General features: G+C 35.2%; 1 protein-coding gene across 2 annotated transcripts; it reads right to left on the minus strand.

The window, feature by feature from the left end:
- Positions 1-1,527: 1,527 nt before the first annotated feature.
- On the minus strand, positions 1,528-21,241 carry LOC121416192 (kelch-like protein 24). 2 transcript variants are annotated; one of them, XM_041609683.1, is made up of 3 exons: positions 20,778-21,241; positions 6,714-8,044; positions 1,528-3,745 (listed from the first exon to the last, which is right to left on the minus strand). In XM_041609683.1, the coding sequence occupies exons 2-3, from the start codon at positions 7,974-7,976 to the stop codon at positions 3,257-3,259; spliced, it is 1,752 nt and encodes a 583-aa protein (XP_041465617.1). In that variant the 5' UTR covers positions 7,977-8,044; positions 20,778-21,241; the 3' UTR covers positions 1,528-3,256. The 2 variants fall into 2 exon arrangements, with proteins under 2 accessions (XP_041465617.1, XP_041465620.1); XM_041609686.1 differs by lacking the exon at positions 20,778-21,241 and adding an exon at positions 15,750-15,775.
- Positions 21,242-25,560: the final 4,319 nt, after the last annotated feature.

Here is a 25,560-nt window from a genome sequence, read left to right on the forward strand (position 1 = left end):
GGGGGGGGGGTATGTATTCCGATCAGTATGGTAAAAACGGTTTGCATAAATCATACGTGGTATATTTTTGTTTTTGATTATCCTAAGTCATGAAGAACTCCACAAAGCTGCAGTGAGGTGATTTTATTTTCTTTTACAAATAAACTCTCAGAAATTCAATTTACCACCTCAAGATTTGTTCAAATATGAACCTAGTAATTGTTGGTCAGAACAACCCCAGTTCTTTTGCATGGAATTTTGTTTCAACTAACAGTTGGTAGGTCCATATTTGAACTAGACTTTGGGTTAGTTAAAACATTTCTAAGAGTGTAGGCCGACATGACAACTTAATTATTAGAGTTGATCGCACTTTCCTGGCGGTTTGTGAAAACCTGCGCAAAAAACAGAAAGTATCGGAATGTAATCCAAAATTCTTTGATCAAATTTAAAAAAATTTACCAAATTGGAAATTCAATCATTATAATGAATCACAGAGTTTTGAATCTGAACATGTTTTATTAACCGAGCACACTATTTGCTGTGAGATCTATTTGTATTTTGTATGTAATTTTATTTGTATTTCACCTAGCATTGCCAGTCAGCTTAATTTCTCACTCAATTTTGACACAATTCTGTTACTTTTAGAAGTATAGAGCCATCACAGGTAGTGAATAAAATTTTTATTAGTAATAAAATTATTTTTTAAGGCTGCGGAAATTGATTTTTTTCACAACTACGTTCAATTTTATTTTACGATATAACTTCATCGGGTCTCCTTTGAATCAGCCTTAGGTAGTTATGGAGGAACCGCGTTTAAACAATGATTTTTTAAAAGATGGATTAACAGCGAAATTTCTCTTATTTCCCAAACCCGCTAGTAGCAGACAAGGGCCTGTCAAAAGTCTTTAAAACCGTGCAAACAATGTTATATTTCAGAATAATTAGAAAATGATAAATGCATTAGGTTAATATTTGATGTAATGTGTATATTGGCTAAACAAAAATTAATGAATAAAAGAATACATAAATTAATGAATAAATAAATAAATAAACAAATAATGAATGAATCAATCAACCAATTGTTCACCATTCGATCGGTCGATCAATCAATCAATCAATCAATCAATCATTTCATTCATTCATTCCTTCATTCATTCATTCATTCATTCATTCAATCAATCAATCAATCAATCAATCATTTCATTCATTCAATCAATCAATCAATCAATCAATCATTCATTCATTCATTCAATCAATCAATCAATCAATCAATCAATCAATCAATCAATCAATCAATCAATCACAAGTTAATTATTCAATCAATCACAAATCAATCAATCAATAAACCGACCAAAGAAACAAGTACTTGGTTATCAACCATTAAACCAAGCCCCAAAATAAGCAATGAAGGAATATTGAAAGAATAATTATAGTAGAATCTGTTCATCATGTTCATAGACGAATAAACATAGTGATGAATAAATGAACAAATAGGGCCTAAATCAATAAAGCCAACCACATGATCAACAAGCTTATGCAATTAATAAGTAGTTAATATAAAATCACTTTATTATCATTTTTTTTATTATATTATAATTGATAATCTATTTATAAAACCTGTATTGCTATCGGTAAACATATTAATAGAAAGTTAAGTTTATACACGACTTTGTATTTCGTCCAAAATTAATATGGTCCAAGGAAATATGGCTTTAATTACCAAAGACCCGAGGAGGCCACGGACTTAGTCTGATTCACATTGGCCTAAATCCATGATATCATACACTCTTTAAAATGTTGGGCAACATACTTTGATATACGCCAGTTAATTCTTCAAAAATATTTAAAAAAATATACATATCAATTATTATTTGCGACAATGTAATTACATCGTATCTACAACTACTCAACTGAAATCGGAGAGCAAACAGAAAGTGTAACCAATCAATCTCATTTAATGAAATCGTCTATTAATTTCATGTTTCAGATTGGCAAAAGATAATTTATATATATTCAAAGGAATTCGATTAGACGTTGACTGAATGAAATTACATTTTAGATATTTCAGTTGAAATTGGAGGCATGCAGTTTCAGCCCCATCCCAACCATCCATCATCACGAAAGTGCATTAATTCAAATTGAATTACTTATATGAAGCGAACTAACTGAAATGCCGGGCTGAATTTTTAATATTATTTCTACCACTCATTGAATGTGTGCAATTATTGTTGAGAGCAAAGGTAATTTGAAATTGAAAACGTTAATACCGTCATTCTAATTACGTCATTGCACTCGACAATCGAGTCTATAGAGGAAATAATGCATGCGCTCTTGTCTGCTTATACATACGATATTTTATCTGATAGTTTTTAATACATATTTTGTCATTTGCAAAATTACAGAACATTCAATTTTCACATGTGAAGCTAGTAGCCATGCGAGAAAGAAAAACAAAACAAAACGAAAAACGGAAGCCCTGTCACAATCTAATCTGACGCAGTGAAGATAAAACACAAAAATTCCTTTTAAGTACTGTAAATGATATACCTAATATTTTTCACTGTCGCTTCCCCACCGAAAATAAATGAAAATATCCCTCAACTCCATCAAACATTCACGCTTATTTGAGAAACACAATAATTTATATTTATATATTTTAAAATACTATCGAACAACGTCTGTGAGGTTCACCAAAACCACAAGAATGCATGAAAATAATTATGAAAATAGCGATAATCACTACACACAATTGTAATAATTGTAACCACAAGACTGACATTAGAACAACTCGATGTGGTTGTCAAATTGACTTGCTTCACATGCCTCATTTATTTTGAGGACGGACCGATGACTAATTTATTCACGTCATCATTGCCTCTACATGGTGATCAAAATGATTAATTGAAATTGAACAGTAACAAATGTAATTTCAAGCTAAAGTGACGTTAATGACGACGTTTATAAAAAAAGTGATAAACATGGTAAATTAATCTGTTTGCTATTTTTATTTTTCACATATTTGTATTTTATAGATAAGAATCAATGGAATTTGAAAATGATTTATGGAACTAATACAGACACGACAGAAAGCGATACATAGCTGTCAATTTTTGATCGACTTCTGCAATAAACCTTCTTTCTCTAAACAATCAGTCATTATAGTCATAAGTATTAGCTTCGAGTCGCTTTAGGATTTGACTGTGATTGAGTTGTTTCAGAAGGACATCAGGTTAACGAGCAATAAAAACGCTCACAGAAATCGAGCTTCCAGCTACGATCATATTCTCTTAATGACCGTAGCGCAGCCGTGCAACCTGATAGGATAAGGGAGGTTTTGTGACGGTCTCCAACGATTCGTGGTCGGATCGTAGCCCTCGACTTCACTGATCGGCGAATTTGGTTGGTTCTCCCCTCCCATCACGTAGATCTTTCCATCGCACACCGTCGCACCACATAGTGCATGTGTCTCTGCCATGTTCTCAGCCTGACTCCACGAATCTTCTACGGGGTTGTACCGGTGCACCACCGTCGACACACTCCCGACGATGTAGACGTAGGATTCGAGGACGACTGCCGTAATGCCGGAGAAAGCGTGCGGCATCGGGTTACAAGCCTCCCATGATCGGTGACTGGACGCGTCGTCGAGATCGTAGCTGTAAACGAGGTCGGTTGCGGTACCGTTTGCAAGGGCGCCTCCAAAGACGTAGAGTTTGTTGCCGAAGATAACGGTGCTTGGTGAGCTGACTGCAATAGGGATGGGCTCAAGCTGTTAAATAGTACCAACAAGAAAATATAAAATTAGTAACAATAATGACAATAAGAACAACTACAATATTGAACAATAATGAGAAAAACGATATTGATAAAACTAATGAAAATAACAATAATCAAATTTTTTATCTATATAATATAGAGTAGGAATGCATTGACGAAGCGGGGAAATGCCAATATCAAGCAAACGTAATGAGGAAAAAAATTGAAGTGTAACATCAAACTATTTCATTAACGTATTGATCTGTATTCAGGATAATTCTTGTGCAATTTGAAGTCATGGTGATGAAACATATGTTGTTTTTCATTTCCAATTTCCCATTCTAATAATTATCAATATGATCTTTTTCACACGATATAACAATCTGTTTTTCAATTGTATACCACATCTTTGAAATTGGGACAATGGATCAACCCTCCGTGTATAATGACACAAAGGTGTTATTCACAGTGTTTATCAATATTTGCTATAACAAAGTTTCTAACCGCTCCAAAACGCGGCGCACTGTCACTGATTTTAATTTTTCATGAGATATGGATCATTAAATTTGAGGAAGCTTACGTTAAAGTAATAAACAACGCTGCAAGAGGATCATAAAAAAGTGACGCACAACCCTGTTGTGATACTAGTTTAATGCCAGGGGCGGAGGATCCGATGGGGCAGGGGCACTTGCCCCCCCAAAAAAAAAAAAAATCACCATAGAAAAAAAAGTAAACTTTCTTTAAAAATGTAATACTTTTTCCAAAGTAAAAAATAATATATTTTATGTTTGGAAAATCACATGGGGGGGGGGGGGGGGGGGGGGGGGGGCTCGCGCTTCGCGCTCGAATCAATTATTGTTTAGTAAGGTACCCAAAACATGGCTCAGTATGGAAAATGCATTTTTAAATGGAATGTGCCATATTTCAAAATGAAATACCCTTTTTAAAGTAAAATCATACATTTCAGGTTAGAATAATACAAAATATTTGGCTTACGCTTCACGCTCGCATCAATTATTGTTTAGTATAAGGGGACTCATTCCTTTCATGGTTACAATATGCTTAGAATTTTTCAGTTTTCAGGTTGGAATATCACAGTGTTTTGGCTCGCGTTTCGTACTGGCATCAATTATTGTTTTGTAAGGTACTCATTCTGTTCCTGATTACAAAAAAAATGCTTAGAATATCAAATTTTTAGTTTGGAATATCACAAATGTACAGCTCGTGCTTCGCGCTCCCTTAATGAATCACTTAGATGCACATCTTTTTCATGATTACAAACACTACTCGGAATGTTTAATTTTCATGTCTTGCGACATGAATTATCCACAAGTTTGAGCTCGTGATTTGCACTTGCAACATCTCGCAAGGATGCCCTTGCACCTTGCCCTTTTGCATCAAAATGTCTCACATAGATTGGTATTTTGGTGAAATTTTGTCCCACCAGAAAGGTAGGAAGTGTTGGTAATTGGAAACTTTATTTATCTTTCATTCACTTGTTGTTTATCGACTCGACTGACTCGACCAAACAAAACTACCGCATCGTATAATAATGTGGCGGTCAAATATCAAAGAATTGTCAAAATAAATATCTTTACAGAGTCATGAGTCATATCCAGGATGTTAATGTATAAATGCACAGCAATGACGTTTCCAAGAAAATCATGCTTTGAAGACTTTATCAAAACAAAACTTCAAAGTATTTTTTGGCGTAATTTATCAGTATCTATTTAATTTATCCTTTCAGATACATTCTGAAATTCATCGAAGCTATTACAACTCTATTAAAATTGTAGGAAGGGTGGGCCGTGGTAGTGTGGTAAGCTTCACGGTGTGATAGACATTGAAACAGGAAAAAAATCTTTTGTGTTGGATGAATAACCAGCCCATCAAATTTCGTTGAAAAGAAAGAATGACATTCATTCAACAGTGCCGGACTGGTCGTTTAGTTTCATCATAGATAAAACTATAATATCGAATCATAAGAATTAATACGCCATGCCTCGTTTGAAATGTATTGGTTATATATAACAAATACAATGAACCGAATCCCAAGAAATATACTGCATTTATTTCATATAATAATAATAATAATAATACTCAACATTTGTAACGCGCTTTTCCCAAATGGCCCAAAGCGCTCACAATTTCAATTAACATATAAAAGATACAAACGAAAATCAGAATGACATATTGAATAAAGGCAATTGCTTAGAACAAGAGAGTTTTGAGTGACTTCTTAAAAGACTTGATTGTTGGGGATTGTCTTATTGCAAGAGGGAGCTTGTTCCATTCCATTGAGGATGCAACAGTGAATGTTCTAGACAATATTCAAGACAATATCTGTGACACTGACCTCATCAAATTTGGGCACCCAATTTTACGTTCTGATTATAAAGACCATGCATGACTTTATTTATCTCGACACTCATTCTGTTATCATGCGCTTGTAAATTAAAATCTACTCTGAAGAATCGAGAGTCCAAGCTCTGTCTAAATCAGTTTCTATGAATGTTTAAATAGTTCAATCTTTACAAGTTTACACGGATTTTATACTGTCAAGGAAGATTTTTTTTATACAGAGTAAGTCAGGAAAAATAGTACACCTCGAAAACTGCCAATTAAAGTGAAAAAAAAATCATCATCAACACATTTGTCCTAGAGTATTTTCTTCCAGATACTTCCATATCATTTTCATGTGATGTGTGATTACGCTTGAGTAATCAGGGGGTATTCTTTTCTGAGATGTTAAATTAGATTTAGATTTGTGCCAAAGTAAGGTATGCATGCATTTAATGAATCCAGAAAAGTTGCAGTAAAATCTGTGTTAAAAAAATCCGTTTCAATCAAATTGACATGAAAATTGTTTGATAAACACGTTTAATATCAATTTAAATGTTAATTTATGAGATAAATGGGGATATCGATGCTTATTATTCTCCTTAAAGCCTGTTTCAGAAACTTTCAAACCTCGAGCTTACCTCATGCCACATGTTGTTTTTTGTGTCGAATCTGTCCACCAGTCGAACTCTCTGTACACCGTCGAATCCGCCGACGAAATATAAATTGCCGTCTTCAGAAGACGTACACGCCACCCGATGTCGAACCCGCTCTGGAGGAAGACTAGGAAGATCAACCCATTGGGAGTCTTCCGCCCGATGGACAATGAACGAACCCCTTGATCCCATCACGAAAACATCATCTATTACCGCGGTGACGCATGATACTGGCTCAGAGTCAAACGGAAGATGGGAAAATGTTGACCAACGGCGGTCGACGGGATCGAAGTATTTCACCTCAGTCAGTTTGATGTTGGCCGGGCCGATGCCCCCGACTACGAGCACCACACGACGTGAACGAGACCGTAATCGAGGTACATTGTAATTCAAAGCTGCACGATGTCGGGCAGTTACTTCGATGGTCATAGACAGCGATTCCGATTTCGTTAAGAGTGGATGAGAGAGCACCTTATCTACCAAGTACTCTGTGGGCAAGAGGTGTTCACGGACGTGCGATAATAGTTGCTTGAGGTAGTTTAATCGCATCTTTCGGCTGTGGTTGACCCAGGCAATGATCGTCTCGAACACTTCTTCTTCGTCCAAGATCACAAGGTTATCGGTGGATAGGTACTTATCAATCATCTCGAATGACTGATCAAGAATCTCGGGATGCTTCCTGACAGATCTGAAGTTCCGGACTGAAAACTTCCACACCTTCTCAGCGAGTTCGTCACAACTGAACCTTTCTGCCAAGGTATAGATTCCTAGACAGTTGGAAGGATGCAAAAGCTTTTCCATGTAGTCCACACATCCTTCTTTGACGGAAGTCATAAGTAACATATCTGCAGCCTCCAATATAAGAGGAACATTCTGTTGGGTGAAAGACAGTTCTGAGGTATACGCAAAGTCCAGGATAAGGGCAACACTGTCTGCGCTGATACCTTTCAAAGACACTGATGATAACTTGCTCTCCTGCATGTTTGAGCAGAACATCCGGTGGAAGTAGGGACTTACTGCAGCCAGGACATTTCGATGACAAGGGAATGTTCTGTTATCAACCTTAAGAACAATGTCGGTCAACTGTTTATCCTTCCAGAGATCGCACAGTCCCTTCATGAGCAGGTCGGAATGGCCTGATCCACGGAATATTATGACCTCCTCGTCGCTTGTGCCTGGCTCATTGTTGTTTATGGTATTCTTCATCTCTGGTTTGGAGTCTAAGATGGGTAGAAGAACTACAGACATGGTAAAGTCTGAAGGTATCCTCACTTCCTTGCCAATGTTAAATCTGAAAGCTCATCCGGAGGTTGATCCTGCAAAGGGAACAGTATTAAAGACAAAATAGTCACATCATGCGAAAAAAAATGTAAGAATTCTAAACGATCGTGAAAACAAATTAAAATTATTTTTTGGTCCTAGGATTGAAAATAAATATGATATAGTTGGCAAAATGGAATCCCTCTATTATTCAAGCAGTAGATTTATACCAATAAATTGATATATTCAAATCGATCATCTCCGTTATCAGCCTTACATGTACTTTCGGTTCCAACCAAAATGTCATGTTAATTAGCAAATTTTCAACTGGGTATATACGAAATCAGAGTTTTCTGAGTATGAGTTTCAAGTAAATAAGTATTGGTATTTATTTCTGACGAGATCCTTGTTTGTCGAGCTGCTTCTACAAGCACGCATGCGCATACTCAAAACACAATTTTTTATTCGTTAGGATGGGCATCGTTGCATGCATAGTCGGCATTGTTCCATGGGAGATAACTTGTCATAAATGATGTTTCCTTTCAGTGAGTCTAGCAACTTTATGACGTTTTAAAGGTAACGCCCAATCTCAAATGCAGGGTGTTCAAAGCACGTATTTCCAACAGATATCTTACACAGGAATGTATTATCATAAACTGAAAAGACGAGGAAATAAGCGGGACTGTTAAATAAAATTGAAGGAAAAAATGGCGACGCACATAATGACTCAGTCAGTCGACATTGATTAAAAGTAGTGTACAATATTCTTTTCAATATTTGAACAGAGACGCAGATATAAAGGTCTCATTTTTTTTATAGTGATGTAGCTGTATAAGGGACGATCACTACAATGGGGGTGGTACAAGTGCAGAAATATGTGCCCCATCGATTGATAGAGAAGGGAAAAGAGAAAAGGAACCACGGGGTAAAACTGAAAGGTTGATCGAGAAGAGGATTATGTACCCTCCTTCATTATTTTCTTCTAATCGCCCTTTCACACGGTAAAAAAATATCGCAATTTGAATGATGATGTGAAAAATAAGGCTAATGACGAATTTTCAGCACATGTGAAACCAAACTAAAACAGAATCACGAACGATAATCACAATCACGAATTCAAATTCTACTCTGGAGGTAAATTCCAGGAAAGGATGTAAGTTTTACTCAAATTACGTTAATAATTTTGCATGTGAAAGGCTTGACCCCCAAAACACCATTTTTTTTCTGGGGGGGGGGGAGCTTACATGACCTTTCAAGCACGTCCGTAGATAATACAACGGTTATGCACTCATCGTAGTTCGTATTTGAGATGCAGTGCTTTGAATGACAAGTCATCAATGGCACATACCGCCTTCGCTTAAGAATTCAAATTCAAATCACAATTTTCGAGTGAGCGTATGAAAGAACCGATGATTCTAAAGACGAACTGCAATCCTCATTATAATGATGATTCACGATTCACGTGTGAAAAGGCTCTAAAATCTTTCGAATTGTATGATTACCTAAATGCGAGAGACCCCCAACAGCCCAATCCCGGCTCCCCTGTGATCATGCTTTTGATCCATTGGGTTCATCAAATGCCCTAGATTATCACCGTCTGGTTGATGACCGAAAACAAAGGCCCAAAGCAAAAAATGAACTACTGAGAATTTCAACACAGATCCCCCAAGATATAAATTTTTGTTTGTTCCCCTTTGATTTCTTACAAGGTGTGGCAATGTATCTATACCGACTTCCCGCTCTCCAAAAAAGTTCACATTTTCTATAATTCACTTGATTTTGTGATACCAGCGCAAATAGTTGAGTCCAGTAGACAACTATAATTTATGTGTATGCTAAATTAATAGGCATACCAACTGATGCAAGCATAATCTATAAAATTTAATATCTTTTCTTCGTTGTCATGCAGTGATGAGAGAAACTAAGAGACTGCATGGGACTGATCTTTACGATAGCAGCACCTGAACCAGTTAAACAATGGTCTTTTCATTTATTTACAGACACGCAATTCGTTCATATCGATGTAAACGTTTCCTGATTTCGATTGGGACAAATCGATTTATTCCTCCATGCGGACAATTTCATTGTTAGCAATCTAGACAGAGCCATTTACCATAAAAAGAGAAACAATAGCGGGGTTAATCATCAGTGGAGAAGTAATAAGGAAGAAGTGAATCTATATTAGATTGGTGGAAACGATGTCATAACTTTGGCTACACCGTTCATAACATAGATTTAGAATAGATGAATAAGTCATAACAGAAGTAGTGTATAATAAATATATTTTCATTATAATGTCGATTTCTTCAAAACAAAACTGAAAACTTACCTTTTCCAAGAAAGTTTTCAATTAATTGAGAAACTTTTGTTTATCTTGTTAATCGTTGTTTTCTGTTTGCTATATAATTTCTAGGGCCTATGTGCAGTTATAATAGAAATTGCACAAAATAAATTAACAATTATCATTGTTCACCTACTATTCTTCAAAACTACAAATATTTTTATCAAATACTTCCTTGACCAAAACAAACAGTCAATTTAAAAATATATTTGATGCATGTGAAAATATGTACAAATCGTTTTATGTATATTTACCAGTCTAACCGACCAATTCGCAAAACAAAATACTAGTAAAATCTATACAAAAAATCGTCAGCTATATACTTTTTTGCGGTTAATACCATGACTGATGAGGAATTGTTTTTGTGTTTTCTTTTCGACGAATATACCCTCTCAGATCATTTTATTTAATAAATTGCATTGCTCTCTTCCAGTACAACTATTATAGTTTTTACCAAGAATTGTATATCATCAAAACCATCAAAATAACCATGAATATGAAAAAAATCAACTTCTCCATAATGGATGTAATTGATATATAGGAATAAGAGTAGGCAGTAGTTCGGTTATCGTGGTTTATTGCGAATTGTTACAAAAAGGAAGTCGTGTGAAAATAATTATTGTGTGGTTATTGCAAAAGGAAGATTAATGCAATAAATTATTTACCTAATCACGAATTAAAGTTTTCTTAACCAAGGTCGCAGTATAATAACGAATTTCCTCACCTCAGATATTACAAAATTAATAAAATGGCATTGATGACGAAATGTCGATGGTGGTATAGCAAATACACCCTCATTTTTTGATTTGGATTTCCCTGTTTGCAATGTGTCAATTCTGGAGAATAAATATATAAGATTAAAACTGAAATATACAGATGAGTCATGCTACCCTGACAATATTAATTGCTTATTAATTAATGCTTGCAATATTGTAATAATTTGGTAATAAAGCCCATTTTTAATGCTCGGATGTATCGATATACATTCATTATATATTTAATATATAGGCCTACATGTAATATACATGTAACCCGATTTGACGCTAGCAATGATTGATGATCGGGTCATATACATTCACATAAACATATATTTTGTTCCATTTCATAAATTTCTTAATTTTTTTTTTGCATAACTTCATATAAAAACAATTACAAAAAAAAAGCTTGTATCTCCCCCGTCCTTCGTGTTTAGCAGTGCGTAGCCGATATTTCGAGCCAAACTTTTTTTACTTCAACAAGAGTTACTGCTTGGTGTTGGAAAATAAAATCTATTGTCCAAATTACATGTTGTGTTAGCGTTCCATAGTTCACATAAAACTTGCACTCCACTTGGGCGTGTACACATTGTAACTTTTTCGAAAACTGGAATAAGCAAATAATCTTCGAATGGCCTACATAAAAGAGAATATTCTTGGGGAGTGGATATAAAGTATGCAAGATATTCATTTTTATATAGAAAATTCTGTATTGTCTGAAGTAACAAAAAACAATTGAACAATACATACTTTTCATTCCCTTTTACACATGAAAGTTTAAGAATCAAGTAAACGTTATATAGTCAGATTTGTGACAACATAAAATAGATCGAGGGAGGGAGGGAAGGAAGGGGGGAGGGAGAGAGGGAGGGAGGGAGGGAGAGAGAGAGGGGTGAGATTAGTGATTAGAAAACATGAGAAAAACAGGTCCGTGTGGGGTCTTTGATCTTCAATCTTTTTTTATGATTCTCTTTGTATCGGCTGCCTTAAATCTCTCCATTGAACAAAATGTGACAATGAATAACTAACAGATAAAGAACTATTCTACTACGACAAGCATATTGTCGCCATAATTTGCCATATTTCAATTTATCACATTTTCCTCTTGAGTAGTTATCATTTATGGCGGTATTACTTTTCACACGCAAGGCGAAAAAACATGTTGAACTCCTTCATCCCTGGTTCGCATCCTGCATGGCACGTTAATCCTCTTTTTTGTTGGTGTCTCTTTCGAAAAACATCGGATAAACCAATCTGCTGGTTTAGTGGGGAAAAACAACAAGATGAATTTCGATCCGCTGAGTAAAGTTCTGAGTCCGTCGGTTTTGAGTTTGGTCCGTGATATAGGGCCGAATCAATTCGGAGTAGAGTCTGTCAAGGGTCTAATTTGGATCTGGGTCACTTTGCACCAAGTGATTTTTTTTCTGTTGGGAACAAACAATGCAAAACTTTTCAAGACTAAACTGTTGAATGATAAATCAAAGCGACTGAGCTGATTACGAATGTTTTAATTGGTTTTGTAGATTGAAATGGAAGGAACTCGAGTACAAAATTGCAAATATATGTTTTTTTTTACCTTGAAACAAAGGCTCGTACCAGACCTAAATACAATAAGAAGTAGTACATTAGCTAAGAAACTGTCAGGGTATTATTCTATTCCCGAGTTGTGGGGGGGGGGGGGGTGTAAGGGTAAACATCAAAAAGCCATTCATCGATTTTGTGAAAGCTGCCCCCTGGTAGCAAAACTTTGCGTAAAGGCAGAACGGCACTACGATTTTTTTCACAAAACATGGATATTGTGCATCAAGAAGGGTCAACCGAAATAACCCATAATTCAATAGAAATGGAGATCGAATGAAACGGTTGCTCTTTTTTTTATTTCACAAGTAAAACAGATGATTGCCAAATGGGAACCCGATTCGGCTCAGTGTTCCGATAACATTCTTTTCGTTTGATTTTTAATACTGTAATTGCAACAACCAAAAATCGTGTAAATAGATTTAATGCTCATTACTTGCCTATTTCAACAAAGACATATTTAGATTTGTCATCAAAACGACGGAGAAATCAATTTATTTCGTCATTCCCAAGCCGTTGGTAAACCCGTGCCTATATAACCATGATAACTTTTCTTTGCAGTTTTATGAACTATCGAGGCACCGTGAGAGGGAGGGAGCGAGGTGTGCTTCTAAGGTGTTTAAAGAAAATATGACATTGAATTGAACAAAGCAATCAAATAAAGAGACATCAACAATGCGATGTGGCTCACACTGTTGTAAGGTACAAAAGGACTTCTAACATTATTCATAAAACACGCAGGAATGAAACCTCTGTATACTGAAGTCAATTTCTCAAGGCGTTTAATGCAATATACTATTTTTTTAAACCTTGAAGCAAGTGTCAAGCCCGTATCGGGGGGGGGGGGGGGTGGCTCGGTGACTGATGACCATTTTTTTGCTTGTCAATTTGTTGAGCATGCACGGAAGAAAAGGAATCGAACCCCATATTACTTAAAGCGGAATGAAACCTTTAGAACAAATAGGCTTGTGTAGAAACAAAAAAATCAAAGAATAAGAATAAAGAAAGTTTGAGAAAAATCGGACAAATAATGAAAAAGTTATGAGCAATTGAATATTGCAATCACTAATGCTATGGAGATCCTCCCATTGGCAATGCGACAAGGATGTGTGATGTCACTGATGAACAACTTTCCCTTTGGTGGACTGTAAAATACCCTCAAAATGTCTCTTTTTGCTTTTTCTTATGATGATACAAACTCTCTATCCATGATGTATTCTTAAGAAATATGTATTACATGCCCTCATGTATAGAAAGAACACATGATCTATGGATAGATGTGATAAAAGAGGCAATTCAAGTGAAATATACTAAAGTAATGGGGAGAGTTGTTCACAAGTGACATCACACATCTTTGTTGCATTGCCAATTTGCTACCATAGCATTAGTGATCGCAATATTCAAATGCTCATGACCTTTCTCATTGTTTGTCCGATTTTTCTCAATTTTTTGTTAATCTGTTTCTTTGATTTTTCTGTTTTTACACAAGCTATCTTGTTCCAATGGTTTCATTCTCCTTTAAGCCCCTGCCTACGGGGCTTGAGGAGGATACAAGTATCACTATTATGAAATTATACAAAGTATACAGCTCCACATTATAGCCTTCTTACTGTGAATAAAATGAAAGCCTAATATTAATAAAGTAATTTATATATTTATCTTTTTTTTTATTCCGTTTCAAGTACAAGGGTATATTCAGTATAAGACTCCTCTACAATTGAGAGTTCTGCCCAAGTATAAAAAAATAACAAAACAAGAGATAAGTAAAAGCTGTAAATTAACAGTATACAAGAAAAAAAGTCAATGACCGATAGCAGAATGACTTTTAGTTGGCATTTTAGATCAATAAAAATGACTGTACTATTTATTCCACATAATATTATTATCCATGCGATTATAATGTTGATTTTTATGCATAGGACACTGCGTGAAAATGTCCGTAATCCTCCCTTCTCTGTATATCATATTATATACAATCTTTCAAACTTGATCATTGATTGCCCCCCCCCCCGGGAAGAGTTTGAATTCAGTTGTGTAGAGGAAAAACATCAACAGATGTTAAAGTGATTGGTTAACATTGGTTTGATTTTAGAAAATCTGAGCTAGAAGGTTACACTTGTCACCTGTGTCTGTGATATGTTACAAAAATAAAGCACAGAAAAAATTGCGTTTGAAAATAATTATTTAGTGCTTAAAAAATTGAAATACAAAGTGACCGGAAACACCATCTTAATTTCATCCCATATACTTATGTGTACTATTTAGGCGTCTATAAGACGCCTATTTACAAAATTGGGGTTTGCCTTGTAGTTCTAGCTTTTCATTCTCAATAATGGTTGTTTTCAGGGTTTATTAGTTCTAATACTTGCACTTGTACACATGTTTCATCTTGGTTTGAGAATTTTTTAAATAGGCTGCTCACAAAGTTAAACAATACCTTTAAGGGAATCCAATGTACTCTGTGCACGTTTTGCTTTGAGTCAGTTGCTACCAATACCAATACCTCCTTGGGGCGTGGTCGCAAAAAAGTACAAGCAATCTAATGAGCTTTAAGTGAATGTGTGTAGGGGTTGCGTCCGTATTTGCTAATTAAAATAAATAAATAGAAGTTGCTTAAAGTCACCCAAGCTGGTAAAGATGTTTATTTTCAATGCTCAAAATTCTCACTGAACTGATAACAATTCAAAATAAGAATAATTCATACACAATCAACCAATTTTTCAAAACACCCTTATTATGAAAACCGAATCCGAATAAATTGTAGGCTTATGCCTACCACAAAATCCATGAAATAACACAAAAAGTAAAAACAAAAAGGTACATGTAGATATAATCGTTTCGTTGACTGAAAACTAATTTGGACGCGGGAAAAAAATCATGCATAAAAACCCAAACCCAATCGTGCTACAAGTTGATAATGATTTCTTGATTTTCCCATGTAACTAATTAGATATCAAAGAGAGATAATCATTAAAGATTTCACTTTCTCCTTATATGATAAGCTAATTTATATTGCCTTCTGAGAAAGGGAGGGGTGGGAAATGATAGTAAAAGAAATGTTTTATCAAGTCAGCTATTAATACTTACTTCACTTAATTCTGTCCTCAGGCCAAAAGCTCGTCAGTATTACAAATTAGACACTTCTAGAATAACACGTCTTCCCTATACCACGAATGTGAACAAATATGCCTCCTTCGAGATCTGTATACAATTTTATTGACAGAGTACTGACGTATATTTCATATAGATCCAATTATTGGACTGCGAGGTCGAGAGAGATTGAATCTCCTTGTTATTTTGAAGGAAAACAACCGTCCAAAGAATCGTGAAGGAAAGTATACCATATCCCAAGCGTAACGTTGTTATTGTCTGGGAAAGAATCTTAAGAGACATATAGCTCACCCTTCGATGGACTCAGTAGATTTCTTTGAATTGTTATTTACGTTCTATCTCAATGAATCTCAAAATGGTTACCAGACCTAAACGTATTTATAGTAACCATGACTTACTTTTGAAATTAGATTGCATATTTATTCATGAACAACCGATTGGGCTCTGTATGGTATAGAAATTATGGGTGCAAATGTATACCTCTAGTGGTACAGTTTAGTCTGAATTCATTTCATCATTATGTTTGTGAATCATCGGAGTCTAAATGATGTATGAACATTATTTTGGTTAGTATCAATATTTTCATCCCGGATAGTGAAGTTGAATGAAGATCACAACGTTGATGTACCTGTATATCTTTTTGAAACGGGTCACATGCCCCAAAATGTTTGCGTGCTGTATGCCTATTGAAAACAAGTTAGTCAGTCGGTAGTTTATTTAATAGACACGATATGAAAGTTTATTGGGGGCGAGAGCAAGCATGATACACGGAAATCGGAGATCGATAGTCGACCGCACCTTGTAAATTCCCAGCTTTATTTTTAGTTTAAAAATAGATGAAAACAAGAGTAAAATATAAAAATTTTCCCTCAAGAATAAAGAAATGAAAAAAATAATAAGTGCATGGGCGCATATCGGCGGGGTGATTTTTTTTGCTTCGTTCATCTACGGAATACAGAAGTCAATGAGCTAATGGAAAGGTGGGTCATATAATTGGGAACGTAGAAGTTCGTGTGTAAGAAAATAGAAAATTCTCTCCATTGTAGTAAAGGGTTTAAGGGCGCCAATATTAAAGGACCTGTCATTTCATCACGATGGTATGTTTGTTGATTAGGTAAATACACTTTACTCGAACGTGCTCTCAAACAATATAGTTGAAGAAAAAAAAGCTATGAGAGAGAGGAGCAAATACTGAGTTTTGTTGAAACGTGAAACAATATTTTTTTCCTCCCAAATATTCTATTTTGTAAATAGCAGAGTGGAAAAACACAAAATAATCATAAACAATAAAGGGTATATAGTGCTTCTGAAAGGCAAATTGGTGGATAGATAGCAAGACATTGGTTTAACAGTATGGCTTCCATATGACATTGGTTAATTATAAACATATCTATTCCGACTCTACATGCATCTCATTTTCGGATTTCCTTTTCTAAACACTTTGATATGATTTCGGAATAAGTAGATTATACAGAAACACAAATAGTTTCTGTATAATCAACAATCAAACAGTTATATAGTGACCAGTGTCATTATTTTCTCTGGATAATTCCAGCAAAAATAGCGACATCCTTGCCAAAAAACAAACAATCCAACGCATATACTATTCAAAACATAGACAAAAAATACCTATATTCATCAGCTGTCCCAAATATTTTTCGATGGATGCCGTATACAGAAATGATAAAAATAAAATCATTATCAAAATACTTATTGCAAAAATCATTCAGTTGAAATGGGGCATGAAACGACTTAAAATGAATCACAATCGACACGGACTATTACGCTTTACACCACTACCAAACTAGAAAAGATTTGACAGCCAGCATCTCGTACAATATTATTTTACGATGTGTATCTTTTCTTCTTTAAATGTTTCGCTTATTATTTGGTTTTTATTATTTGCTTATTATTATTTGTTCATCATGGCCACATTCTCTTTAAATGGAGCGTAAAATTGGGGGGTTTATCACGGACATTTCATGCATTTGTCAATAATAGTAATAGCATTGCTCTAACATCGCTGAATAAATCGAGGTCAAGTGAAAAATGTGCTATAAAAATGCTTCTGTATAAATCACAGCTCATGAGCCAAAAACTTTGATCAGATAATTCAATTTTACTTTTATGGTCACGATAACTTGATTTATTTAAAGTGAGAATGATCTAGCAAACCACCTCTGCTTTCCATATCCTTCCCATGTCACTATAACTTCCTCGACTCCACCGAACAATGAAGTAAACTACAAGAAATATTAAAATTCACACTAAATATTGTATAAAACTATCTCCTGTGAAATTTGTAAGTTGTTAATCTTTCATTATTAGATGCTCCGGAAGTATCGCGATCCCGCATAAGTCTCAACAGAATTAGGTACGGCAATGTAGGAATTTTGATTGGATTGGACTTGTATACAAACTAGCATGCAATATAAACCTATTTATTTTTAGATTCTGGTGTTGTTTAAAATCAATTGAGATACATAATGAACAGTTTTATTAATCTTATCTTTTCTCAAAACCCTTTTCGTTGAAAAATATGTTATTTTGATCTCAAGAAGCCTTTAATGTTAACTTATTATAAATTTCAACTTCGAAATTGAATAATTTTTCTCAAAAACTCTTCAGCTTAAAAGGATATGCTATTTTGATTTTGGGGAAATTCGTTTGTTATCCCTACAATTTCTAGTTTAAAATTGAGCAATCTATTTATCCGGACTGGATTGACTACTGCATTTATACGATAACTAAAACGATGTTATTGGTATTTTACAATTAGAAATTACAGGTCATGAATTTAGGATTTCGATAATTGGAAACTCGATTACGCGAACATATTTGCTTTACATTTTCATTGATATCCGAGTATATTCGCCACTTCTCATCCTTATAATCGCATTATATCACGCTCTATGGGTTATGTTTACACTTTGAACATGTTCAAACGAATATTTTGCAGTTTCAACAAATTTTTGTTAGGATTATGGGTCTTGATATGTGTTTACATCTTGATTTCATCATTAGAATTCAAATCTCCTATCTTTTGAAGTTTGAACGGAGATGTTGGAATTTTGATTGGATTAGACTTGTATACAAACAAGGAGCATGCGATATAAACCTATTTATGATTAGTTTCTGATGTTGTCGAAAATCGAATGATATGGAACTAGGATGACATGGGTGACGAAACCCTAAGATTTTTTCCATGAAAGCGATTTGTTCATGGAGGGATATGCAACATTATATATACATATATGTGTGAAGTTATACATGTACTGTACAACAGCTTTGGCAACTCTTTTATTTGAATATTGTGTGAAAGAAATGGATGAAGAGAAAATATATATTGTGGAGCGTTGTGGCCCAGTGGATTAGTCTTCGGACTTTGAAACAGAGGGTTGTGGGTTCAAATCCCAGCCATGACGTAATTTCCTTCGGCAAGAAATTCACCCACATTGTGCTGCACTCGACCCAGGTGAGGAAAATGGGTACCTGGCAGGAATTTATTCCTTGAAATGCCATCTCACTGTAAAAGGCTGCGAGGCTAAACCCAGGGGGGTAATAATATCCAATTAAGCGCGCGCGTGTGTGTGCGCATAATGTATACGTATACACATTTATAATTATGTGTGTGTGAGTTTTTTGTTTTTGTTTTGCCTTTGGAAAGTTGATTCAGGATTCCCCCCCCCCATCTGGAAAATGGATCGACGCCCATGAATAATGTCATGCAACGTTGAAAGGACAACCCATTTTATTTGTTTTGTCCACCATGCACGACAGAAATCACCGAGTGTAAAAAGAGGATATCATATTTAACTCAAAGGAGCTATCATGATATGCGTCACGTTTGTTTTTGAGGCGTCACGCTTTTTGCCCCGATTTAGAATAAACGAAGTGTTTACAAACTCCGATGATTTAGATGTCAACACCACCGGAAAATACAATGACAGGAGGCACTGATTAAGACGGCGAAAAGAGGAACTGAAAAGGTGAATTATCCAATGAATGATTTGGAAATGATGGATAATGTTTGTAATAATTACAAGTGTTTGAGTTATAAATGAACATCGGTGTCGATGAAATTCAAAAATAGGACTTTAACCCGTTCCTAACTTTAACACATTTCCCCTTTATGTCAATGAATGCCATGTATTCATGAACCACCCTACCATCTTATCATCATCACTTTTTTTTTTATACATAATCCTATGTATAGGCCTACTTTCACACTATGAATAAACTAAACTAGTTCGATTCTGGATCTGGATGAATTTCTAAAATAGTGCAGTTATGAACAAATCCGCCAACCCACAAGCGAAATCAAGAAGATGTATTTCTAATTATGATTTAATTGAAATAATTCTGGATTCACCCCCATCTTGCCAACTGTAATATATCCAATCTACATTTTTTTTCTCATGACAAAATTATCTTCAAGTTCAAGAGGTCGCTATCTTCAGTAGATAGTTCATAGGGTTAGGAGAATGTCATCTTTACAAGACATTACAAATAAAATCATCTTTATACCTCTTATATAGCGGGATGAGGGTAATAAAAGAATTCTGCTACTATCATAACAATAGCAAGCAAACCAACAAAAAAAAACAGGCAGAATATGAGTGGATTATGTTGTCAATTTAATCTGTCCTATGCTATAACGTAAATATAATTATGAAATCAAAATGTTACTATATATAGATTATCATAATATAGACTTAGAGTTGCGAAAATCGCGTAGACAAAATTATTGGTGTCTTAGAAGACAGTGAGTTTTTTTTATTTTACATGACACAATGATTTCATGACTTTCTAAGAAAAATGTTAACGACACACTCTCGGCATTCGGTTGAACCAACTGATATTGATTATGAAACATGCCACTTATCTTATGCGAGTTGCGAAAGCTCTTGTGCTTGACTCTACGTTTTGATATTAGAGATTGTACAGGCACAGGGTATCCTTGCGTGTTTTAGATTATATGAAATGAAGAATATAGTAACTTACCCACAATTTCATGCTCATAGCTCATTAAAAAGCACTGGAAGTCCGAGATTAAACTGCGTCCTTCACGGTCTAGTCGAGTCTATTCAGATATTGTTCCCAGACTAAAAAAACCCGATATAGTCCATTCAATACTAGATTAACACGTAGGTCATAATCGCACGGTGATAGGTACCCAGAACATGATGATTTTTATATACAGCCTTCCCTCTGAATGATATCAAATCAATAACGTTCCGCCGATCACAAGTGCATGCGTTGCATCATAGGCCTACGACAATGGTATAGTAGGGGGTCGAGCCGAATTGAAAACGAGTATAACAAGACTCTTCACAATAGACGAGCTATATGCATGTGTCCGAGATGAATGTTTATCAACCTAATATTCGACTCCCTATTGTCAACAGTTTCTATTGTCTGCTCAGTTTATGCCGATTATTTATTCAGCCAGTGATTGAACAGTGACACACACTTTGGATCAAGGCTTGTGACAATGACAATGGGCTCGATTTTTTTTCTTCATTGGGAGTTAGCTCTCTATTTCTATTTCACCCTTTATTGTTATGTTATCAGGGCTCACTTACTTCTTTTAAAATGTTTTTTTCTTGAACAAATCAGTCATAGATGTGATCAGCATTTCCTAGATTGGACTGCCTGCTCAAAATCCAAAATACCGACCTCGGAAGTTCAATAACATCTATAGTGAAGAGTGAAAACGTGGTTGTACACCAGTCTTTTTCTGTTCGACGCCGATAACATCGACAGGGGTAAATTCGACGAACCGCGCAGCCTCTTGAAAATAAATACATAGTCGCATAATATTCGCAAGTGACCAACGTTCAGTGCCAGTGATACCCTTCAAAACGGGATTTATCACTTCTTCCAGGGGTGGCGATCGGGGGGGGGGGGGGGGGAGGCACTTTTTGAAGCACTGAAAGAGTGCCCTTTTTACGCAAGCAAAATGCACCCCTCACGTGCCCCTTTCATCTGAAAAGGACCCGCTTTATGTGTGAGCAAGTGCATGCTCCTTGTCCCCTCACGAGTGGATACCATGCGCGACCATGGGGTCTCGAAAAGCACCCTAAACACGTAATTTCCATATTCTGAAAATGCACCCCTTAACAAGTATTGGCGTGTGAAACCCTACCCTTAACAAGTATTGGAAACAAAACGATACTCTTGGCAAATATTCCCTGAAATGAACCCCTAAACAAGTACAGGAACATTTTATTGTTACGGGTCCTTCGGTCGTCGGCTTTACCCCACCTTCTACACCTCGCGCAAATAGGACTCTAAACACGTAGTGTTGGGGCCAAAAGGACATCCTTTATTAAACATCTTAATTTTGTGCATCCCGCAAATTCGACCCTAAACACGTACTTTTCCTATCGAAATAGATACCCTTTTTTCATTATTTTTGTGTTTTTGACACCCTTATCACGTTACGTACGTAACGTGCCCTATCGTGAAAAGGACATCCTTTTTACGCGTTTTTTTGGTCGCGCATGGTATCCACTCGTCAATGTAAGTGGCCCCCCCCCCGGGTCCTTGTCTTAATTCTTGTTAGTGCACAACAAAAACTATGGTGTTAACCCGGGGGGGGGGCACTTACATTGGCGAGTGGATACCATGCGCGACCAAAAAAACACGTAAAAAGGATGTCTTTTTCACGATAGGGCACGTTACGTACGTAACGTGATAAGGGTGTCAAAAACACGAAAATAATGGAAAAAGGGTATCTATTTCGCTAGGAAAATTACGTGTTTAGGGTCGAATTTGCGGGGATGATAAAACAAAATTAAAATGTTTTGAAAAGGATGTCCTTTTTGCCCCAAAACTTCGTGTTTAGAGTCCGATTTGCGCGAGGTGTAGAAGGTGGGGTCGTATACTAAACCAAATAAGGTAAAGCCGACGACCGAAGGACCCGTAACAATAAAACATTCCTGTACTTGTTTAGGGGTTCATTTCAGGGAATATTTGCCAAGAGTATCGTTTTGTTTCCAATACTTGTTAAGGGCAGGGTTTCACACGCCAATACTTGTTAAGGGGTGCATTTTCAGAATATGGAAATTACGTGTTTAGGGTGCTTTTCGAGACCCCATGGTCGCGCATGGTATCCACTCGTGAATGGAAGTGGCCCCGGGGGTGTTAACCGGTGTACTTAGAGGACCATACCAGTTATTTTACACCGGTGTGAAATTGGTGGTAGTTTTACACCTATGGGTGTTATTACAACACCTTTGGTTGTTACATTTACACTCTTTCAAATTGGTGTTATGTTCAATCTCTAGGGTGTGATTTTAACACCTCAGGGTGTGGTCCTCTATTAACACCAATAATTGGTGTCAGTTTTAACACCACAGTTTTTACAGTGTACTCTTTTTCGACTCAGTCCCCCATTTACTCAAAGTAAAGTACCCCCACGAACGTGTTCTATGCCCCTTTCATACCTGAGAATGTTCCGTTTTATAGGTGCACTTTCTCGTATCATTGCCCCTCACGAACGTGTTCTGCGCCCCTTTCATATGAGAATGACCTGCTTTATGCGTTCCCCTTTAGAACAAGAAAAACAATTTTATATGCTACGCCTACTACTAGTTGGATAGATAGGCAGTGGCGTACAGATGGAGGGGAGGCTTAATTGGGGGCTCTTGCCCCCAATTATTCACGACCAAGAAAAAACAGGAAATTGAAAGAAAAAGAGAGATCGGTGAAATATATTATTATCAGAATATTAAAACCTATCACAAAATTGAATTTTCGTTATAAAAATGTCAAAATGTAAAAATAATTATATAAAGTTTTAATCAAGTTCTTAAGAGTTTTAAACAAACTGTTCAAATCTAAACAACGTTCTCAAGGTTTTAAACACTAGTTTTGGCTGCTATATATAGTTTGCCTCTGCATATTTTACTCAATATATATATATATATATATATATATATATATATATATATATATATATATATATATATATATATATATATATATATATGTATATATATATGTATATATATATATATATATATATATTATATATATATATATGTATATATATATATATATATATATATATATATATATATATATATATATATATATATATATATATATATATATATATATATATTATATATATATATATATATATATGTATATATATATATATATATATAATGTATTCACGTCTTTCTACAGTCACTACATATAAGATTGTCACTTGGTTATGTACTTTATGCTATATTATGTCTCAAGCATTGTCAATTTGTTTTGTATATTATTTCAATAATTGCAGAAAATCCTGCAAAAACAAACAAACAAAAAACAAGTTGTTTAAAGAAACTAAATAACTTGTAAGAGTGACATGCTTAAACAATGTACAATTATTTTTTTTTCATTGTGTAACACGTCCCCAAGACATACTGTTTCTCAGTCATGTCAGTGGAAAAAATGGAACTAAAAAAATAATGACGTGTATATGAAGATCATGAAGATGGGATAATCTTAAAGCCTAACTTAAAAATCTTAATCTTAAAAGAAAGGCTTTTACCAAAAGAAGACACGGAGGCTTTATTGATTAAAATGCATTTTTAGTTATTTTTTAGTTTATATATCATTTGTTCATGCCTTTGAAATATCCCAGTCATTATGATCAACTTACTTGATGATTGGGGTATTGATTCAAGTATACCTTCTTCTGTGGGGCATGGAAATAAGGGTGAATGGGAGTAATATGTTGTAAAGCAATACTGGTAACCCATGAATAACCAAAATGCCAGGCCAAAATGTCTAAATTGGCTATTTGAAAAGAAAAAAATGAAAAAGAGGGAATCCATGAAAAAACGAAAGCAATTGATAAAGGAAGAAAGAACAAAGTAAAGAAAAAAGATTAAAGAAAGAAATAGATTCGGAGAGGGGATTCAGAGGAACTCGGATGCAGGAGAGAAAAAAGAGTGGAGATTAACTTTCACAAATTATTTTCACTGCGAGTTAATGTTTTTTTTTTCAATTCAGCATTTATTTCCAAATTCATTAAAAAGAACAAAATGAGAACAAAAGTATATATACACAAAGTAAAAATAATAGCTGTTTAACATAAAACAAAGCAAAGGTATCAACAGAACAGAACTGAAACAAATAGTGGTGATGATAAAATTATGGTTGGCACATAATTATAAAAATATAGATGAACAAAATAATGAATGGAAATCGGGCATGCACAAAAAAGCCATAAAAAGGCTTGTTGAAACGCACATACCCAAGAAATATCAATAGTTAAAATAAAATTCAGTATATGATATGGATGCGGCAAGTACCAAAGAATAAATAGGGATAAGAATAATCATTTCATTAAAACAAAAAAAACTAAATTAAACAAACTTCAATATAAAACAAAAACAGAACAAAAGATAAAAAGAAAACAAAACAACAAATATAAACAAACGGATAAACAATCGAATAAGCAAATAGTAAAAAAAACCACGTTGAGAGATATCAATAATTGCTCACTAATGTTGCCACTTTCAAGACTTATCTTGATAAATTCAGGGGCCGCGGAACGGTTTTCAAAGTGGGGGGGGGGGGGTGCTGACCATGCAAAAAATCAAAACCCTATGCCTATAACGGGTAATTTTTACGTTTTGTACACGGTTTTGGAAAAAAGTGGGGGGCTGAAGCCCCCAGCCCTTGAAAGTTTGCGAATCGCGTGCGTGCGATGCAAATGCGATCGCTCGCCAGGCGCCAATAACAACATTCTCAATCTCTGCGTTTGTACGTCATATGTACC

The sequence above is a fragment of the Lytechinus variegatus genome, chromosome 5 (assembly GCF_018143015.1).
Source record: "Lytechinus variegatus isolate NC3 chromosome 5, Lvar_3.0, whole genome shotgun sequence".
Taxonomy (NCBI): domain Eukaryota; kingdom Metazoa; phylum Echinodermata; class Echinoidea; order Temnopleuroida; family Toxopneustidae; genus Lytechinus; species Lytechinus variegatus.

Bases quoted from the DNA above. Each gene is read 5' to 3' on its own strand.
- LOC121416192 (XM_041609683.1), bottom strand. From the start codon at position 7,976: ATGTCTGTAGTTCTTCTACCCATCTTAGACTCCAAACCAGAGATGAAG. The intron at 3,746-6,713 runs GTAAGCTCGAGG...ACTATTTAACAG, and splicing joins AAAACAACATGTGGCATGAG to CTTGAGCCCATCCCTATTGC.